At 37.9% G+C, this 7,200-nt stretch overlaps 1 protein-coding gene across 1 annotated transcript in view; it reads right to left on the bottom strand.

The window, feature by feature from the left end:
* LOC102993390 (G2/mitotic-specific cyclin-B3-like) overlaps positions 1 to 7,200 on the bottom strand; it is a gene marked incomplete at its 3' end in the record, with an annotated part of 62,782 nt that overhangs the window by 5,524 nt on the left and 50,058 nt on the right. The window contains exon 4 of the mRNA XM_024116646.1: positions 3,803 to 3,900. Coding sequence (XP_023972414.1) covers positions 3,803 to 3,900 — 98 coding nt within the window. The remainder of the gene's footprint in view (positions 1 to 3,802; positions 3,901 to 7,200) is intronic.

Raw genomic sequence — 7,200 nt, 5'->3', positions numbered from 1 at the left:
ACGTCTGGAGCCTGCGCTCCGCAACGGGAGAGGCCACAACAGTGAGAGGCACGCGTACCGCAAAAAAACAAAAAACAAAAAACAAAAAACAAAAAAAACACTAGTATAGGAAGTAGGGATTTAGTGTCTATGATGTCCAAAGCTTGGGGTGATCAGAGTAGGCTTCCTCAATAGAGTGACCAACTGTCCTTGTTTGTCCTTGTTTGTCTAGGACTGAGAGGGTTCCTGGGATGCAAGACTTCCAATGTTAAAACTGGGAAAGTCCTAGGAAAACCAGAATAAGTCAGTCATTCAACTCTTGGATGGTAAGGATGTTCAACTCTGAACACTTCCATTCAACACAGTACTAAAGGTTCTAGCCACGGCAATTAGGCAAGAAAATAAAATAAAAGGGATCCAGATTGGAAAGGAAGAAGTAAAACTACTTATATTAGCAGATGACATAGTCTTATACATAGAAAATCCTAAGGAACCCACACACAAATACTATTAGAACTAATATACAAGTTCAGCAAAGTTTTATGATTCAAGATCAATATACAGAAATCACATGTATTTCTATATCCTTGCAATGAACAACATGAAAATGAAATTATGAAAACAATTCCATTTACAACAGAATCAAGAAGAATAAAATGCTTAGAAATAAATTTAACAAAAGAGGTAAGGGCTTCCCTGGTGGCGCAGTGGTTGAGAATCTGCCTGCCAATGCAGAGGACACAGGTTCGAGCCCTGGTCTGGGAAGGTCCCACATGCCACACAGCAACTAGGTCCGTGAGCCACACTACTGAGCCTGCATGTCTGGAGCTTGTGCTCCGCAACAAGAGAGTCCGCGACAGTGAGAGGCCCGTGCACCGCAATGAAGAGTGGCCCCCACTCGCCACAACCAGAGAAAGCCCTCGCACAGAAATGAAGACCCAACACACACAAAAATAAATAAATAAATTAATTTTTTTAAAAAGAGGTGAGAAATTTATACTCTGAAAAGTACAAAAAAAATGTTAAAAGAAATTAAAGATCTAAATAAATGAAAAGATATTCCATGTTCCTGGATTGGAAGACTTAGTATTAAGATGGTAATGCTCCCCAAACTGATTTACAGGTTCAAGGCAACTTCTATAAGAATCCCAGCTGGCTTATTAGTAGAAATTGACAAGCTGATTCTAAAATTTATACGGAATTGCAGGGAACCCTGAAGAGCCAAAACAATCTTGAAAAAGAGGAACAAAGTTGGAGGAGTCACACTTCCCAATTTCAAAACACACTACAGAACAACAATAATCAAGATAGCATAGTACTGGCATAATGAAAGACACGTAGGTCAATGGAATAAAATTAAGAGTTCAGAAATAAACACATTTACAGTCAGCTGATTTTCAACAAGGGTGCCAAGACAATTAAGTAGAGAAAGATTAGTCTTGTCAATAAATGGTGCCGAGGCAACTGGATATCTATCAGTACATGCAAAACAATGAAGTTAGACCCCTAACATACACCAACAATAAAAATTAACTCGAAATGGATCAACAATCTAAGTTAAGAGCTAAAACTTTAAAACTCTAAAAAGAAAAAAATCTTCAAAGTAAATGTTCATAACCTTGGATTTGGCAATGGTTTCTTAGATTATTATACCAAAAGCATAAGCAACAAAAGAAAAAATAAATTGGATTTCAATACAATTAAAAACATTTATGCCTCGAGGAACACCAAGAAGAAAATGAAAAGACCTACAGAATGGAGGAGAAATACTTGCTAATCATTTATCTGATCAGGGACTTGTATCTAAACTATATAAAGAATTCTTACAACTCAATAATAAAAAGATCAATAACCAAATATTTTAAATCAGCAAAGGATCTGAATAGACATTCCTCCAAAGAAGATATGCAAGTGGCCAATAAGCACATGAAAGATTCCCAAATCATTAGTCATCAGAGAACTGCAAATCTAAACCACAATGAGATACCATACCACACTCACTAGAATGGCCATTAAAAAAACAACAAACAAACAAACAAAAAACCCAGAAAATGGCAAGGATGTGGAAAATTCAAAACCCTCATCCACTGCTGGTAGGAATGTAAGATAGTGCAACCACTATGGAATACAGTTTGGCAGTTCCTCAATGAGTTCAACATAGAATTACCATATGACACAGCAATTACATTTCTAGTTACATATGCAAAAGAATTAAAAACAGGTGTTCAAACAAAAACTTGTACACAGGTGTTCACAGCAGCACTATTCACAATAACCAAAAGGCGGAAACAATTCAAACGTTCATCAACTGATGAATGGATAGACAAAATATGGTACATCCATACAATGGAATATTATTTGGCAATAAAAGAGGATGAAGTACTGATACCTGCTACAACATGGATGAACCCTTAAACATCATGCTGAGTGAAAGAAGCCAGATACAAAAGACACATTGTACAATGGAATTGTACAATTCCATTTCTGGGAAACGTCCAGTATGGATATAGAGACAGAAAGTAGACTAGTAGTTGCCTACAGACGGGGAGGACTGAGAGGTGGTAGCTAAAGGTAGAGTTCCTTTTGGGGTTGATGAAAACATCCTAAAATTCACTGTGGTGATGGCTGCATAACTCTGTGAATATACTAAAAACCACTGAATTGTACATTTTAAGAGGGTGAATTGTGTATGTGAATTATATCTTAATAAAGCTGTTACCAAAAAAAAAAAACATTTAGAATAATGTGTGAGTACAGTGAACTCTCAATAGATGTTAGCTATTAGCTCTAGCACTATTATTAGGGTCCATTTCACTGAACTCTGAATGAGGACAAGAATGTTTATAGCATTTTGTGAGGATTTCCCTGCTAAAGTCAGAATGGTGAAAGAAATTCAAAAGAAAACACAGGGAATTAAGGTCAAAATACACATGCAAATCCCAGGAATTTCATTTCAGCAAGAAACTGAGTAGGGCTAAATGCTAATCTTCTGGTATGATTTCTTTCTGCTGGGTAATTAGCAAAGTGTCCTGTGGACCTGGCATGTTAATTTTTTTGAGTTCCCCAAACTTTTCCCCCTACCATTTGGAACCCATGCTTAGCCAGGTTATAGCTATCTAGCTGATCTATTCTATTCTTCCAGAAAGAAGTAATTCCCACTGGAATGAGGAGAGTATATAACAAGGTCTCACTCCACTTTCTAACTCTTCTTCTAATAGAAGTTTTCCTAGGAGTAAATCCTTTTCCCAATCCTAGATGAGAATACTCCTACCTACTTGCAGAACCTGTGATCAGTTCCCTATAACAGCTGGAAAACACACATTTTTGGCCTAAGGAGATAGTAATTTCTCTACAGTAACAAGGAACAAACCTCCCCCTAAGGGTTCTAATGGGATAAGCAGACTGGCAAGCTATCAGCCAGCTGCTGAGAATCCCCTGAAAAGTTAAGTTGCCTCCACACTCTCAACCACAGAGTAGCTCAGTCAAGGACTGAAGTACTAAAATAGAGAAAAGATGAGCACAAGAACTTTTGGCAAATTCCTCAATGACAACAGCTCTTTCAATATGCACACATCATGTGGGTGGGTGACAGAGGGGGAGAGGGAGAGGGGCAGAGAGAGAGAGAGAAAGATTGGGGGTGGTGGTGAGATGAGGCCTATAATTCTTCATCCATTTAGTCCATCTAAGCACCCAGAGTTAATGTAGTACTCACCACTGTAGCTCACTAAAAATGTTCTCAATGGGGACAAAAGGCAGTCAAAAGGATGTCACACCCTTTCCTTTACCATATAAAACAATGCCATCTGAGTGCCCTCGTACTCACCCACGAGCAGGTGTGTTCCTGTTTATCTTCTTGGAAACATCTTTAACAAACTCATTACTAGCTTCCTTCTTGGGCTTGGCAGGTTGACTTTGAGAAGCCTGCAAGAAAAAAAAAAGGTGGGGCGGCTGGTCTGGAGGAGGAAGCAAGGAAATGGAGAGAGAGAGAATAAAAACCTCAAATTACCCAATAGGTGGTTCTCATAGGAAGGTCCTGACACACATCCACACCCTGGACACCTTGTTTGGGTGTTCCCAGGAACACTGATCAAAACATCTTACAACCAGTATGGTACTGGTGCCAACTAGTCATGATGGAAGCTAGCAGTACAGTAGTCCTGGTGCATATTAGTTAAATAGCAGCCCTAAGTGATTTCAAGATACATATGATGTAGCTCTGATCTCCAATGTCAGGCATACTGGCTGGCAAATTCTCAAAAAGATGTTTTGTAAACATCACATTCCATTTTGACCCCATAAGATGTTCAGAGGGGGGAAAAGGCAATATAACTGGCTTTGCTGCCTGAGTATACCAAGATCAACTAGCTTTTCAGGATAGACCTCTAATACAACACTACCTGTGATACATCTATCCCATCTCACTGAGGAGATATTTATTTAACATGGGGCTCTGGGGAGCTCCACCAGAAACTCTAATCATGACTAATTCTATTAAACAGTAGAAAAGATCATGGGACTGTGAATAATGTCAGTAAAAATAATCTTAAAGGTTATGCCTTTAAAATGAAACAAATTAAATCTAATTATATTCCAAATAAATACCATAACCACACTGAAGGACAAAAGAAAGAAAACAGAAGGAAATACAAGAAAATAAACAACTAATCCAAGTAAACACAGACTATACACCCTCACCATATACATCCTCAGTCAGGATGCGTTTGTGGGATGGTGGAGAATATTGCAAATAAATCTGGATCTCTTTTTAGTAGGTGTGTTTATTATGGTGGTGTGGAAGAAGTAATTCTGAAACTCTTTTAGATGTATTATAGTATTGAGTAAATGTGTTGATGATCTTGGGAACCATGGTTCTCATTGTAGAGAAGGAACATATAAACACGGATTGAGGAATACAAGAAAGAACCCTGTACGTTTTGGAATGCGAGCTGTGTGGACTCATGATTTCTTAAATAGGTATATGTGTATATACATCTGAGTACACAGGAGTGTGTATTTGTATATATAGATATATGTGTATATATATATATGTTTAAGTACAGATATGTGTGTATCTATATGTATATATACATGCAGACATTTCCTAACTCTGCCTGCAGAAAGGGCAGAAAAAGCAGACACCCCAGTAGCACACCTAGCACTGAGATCTTGGTCTCTAATACCATTCCCCACTAAAAGGAACAGGAATTCTTCACAGAAATGGTTGACTCCATGGCAATAAAATAGGTACAAGAACATCCTGGAACATCCTGTTATGCTGGAAAGAAAATGCTCAAAAAAATGATGATAGTATGTCACAAAGACACAGTAGTCAGATTAAAAGGGACCCTAGTGACCAAATCTGGGACAATTTGAGCACCAAAATAATAAAATACAATACTGAACAACAAACCACTGAAAAAATAGGAATTCATAAGTCTATACCAATAATAAATAAACAGGGAAGAAGGGAGGCCTCTGCTTGTAGACTGGTAAATAGGGAACAAGTTCTAGAGTTGGAAAAATCATCATAAAGATTGTGTTAGGCAAAAATCATCAATGAATGCTAAATCTAGGGGACATTTTGATGAAGAGTGGCTATTTGGAGGCTCTTAAGAGTGTGTCCCACAGATTATTAGTTGCAAGAGGGAACAAAAATAAACAGTAATTATACAGTGGAGAAACCGGACAACATCTTGACTGGGTGATCAAAATTAACCTCACCAATGAGGGACAGATGGATGTCGTGTGCCTCCAGATGTGATACTCTAAGGACAGAACCTCACCTATACAGTACTCCAGCCAAGCGTATATAACATCAGTCTAATCACATGGAAACATCAGACAAACACAAAATTAGGAATGTTCTATTTTTAAAAGGGGGGTTGGGTGGGACTGTATTCTTCAAAAATATCATAAAAAACAAAGAAAGGCTATGGAAGTGTTCCAGATTAAAAGAAGCTAGAGACATGACAAGTAAACGACCCTAGACTGGATCCTTTACTGGGGCGGAAAAAATGCTTATAACATTGACTTTACAAAGTCAATGGAAAAAAATTGGTATATGGACAATAGATTACATAAAAACACTATATCAATGTAAATTTATAAAGTTGTTGACTGCACTGTGTTTATACAAGACTATTTCTCTAAGGAGAAGTAGTATATAGAGATTCTTTCTCTATATACACTGAAATACCCTAAGTACTTCATGGTAAAGGACCATGATGTATGTAAGCAGATAGGATAAAATGTTAGTAATACGTGAATCTAAGTAAACAGCATATGTGTGTTCTTTGTACTGTTTTTTATTTTTGCAACTTTTTATAAATTTGAAATTATTTCCAAATGAAGTATAAAAAAAATTATGCCTTTGTATCATCGTATCATAATATGCAACTACAATCCAACAGGGAATTCTTTCTTAGGCCCTCAAGTTGTTGTCCACTTCTGCTCTTCAAAGAGCTTGACACAGTTTGCATTTTAATTTCCCCTAAAGTTTTACAAACTCCTTATGTGTCCAGCTGAGATCCAGAATTGGAAAAGATGTGCGTTCTTGGCAGGAGAGAGGAGGAGACCCTAATCCCCAGGGTGAAACTTTCAACTTGCCATATGTGAAGGTTCAAAGCACTAATATTTTCAGATCTAAGCTCAAAGGGACCTTTACCAGTATTTCCCCATAATTCTTTCACCAAAAAATAGGAAAATAGAGATGAATATCAGACTGACAAAAAGTAATTTAGGAAATAGACTTTATCTCCTCATCCACTGGCTTTGGACCAGCTCTAACAAATCAAAAGTCCTTCCCATGCTGAAAGGATAAAGGAGAGGGAAAAAAAGAACACTCACAGCAGACTAACTAACTAAAACAGATCAGCTCTTTTGGCAAGCCAGGACCTCACTGTGGTGAATGTTGAGGAGAAGACAGATATGGGGACATGGAAATGAAGTAATACTGACAGGAAGAAGCAAATCATCATAAAGGGAATCCCCAAAATTCAGAGAGAAAGGAGTCCTCAACCCTCAAAGAAATGAGCTCAGACGTCTGCAGAAATGCCCAACCGTGGAATGGCTTAGGTACACTGTAATGATGGAACTCTGTCTGGAAAGCACCAAAGACCATTCAAGGTGACCAGGACTTGAACGTAAAAGGGAAATGGGCTTTCTGAGCTTCTGAAAAGCTAGAGGCAGAGATATTGCTCAGGGATGTCTTGGGTCCCCAAC

This window comes from Physeter macrocephalus, chromosome 21 (genome assembly GCF_002837175.3).
Source record: "Physeter macrocephalus isolate SW-GA chromosome 21, ASM283717v5, whole genome shotgun sequence".
Classification (NCBI taxonomy): domain Eukaryota; kingdom Metazoa; phylum Chordata; class Mammalia; order Artiodactyla; family Physeteridae; genus Physeter; species Physeter macrocephalus.
This window is presented reverse-complemented; position numbering and strand designations above follow the sequence as displayed.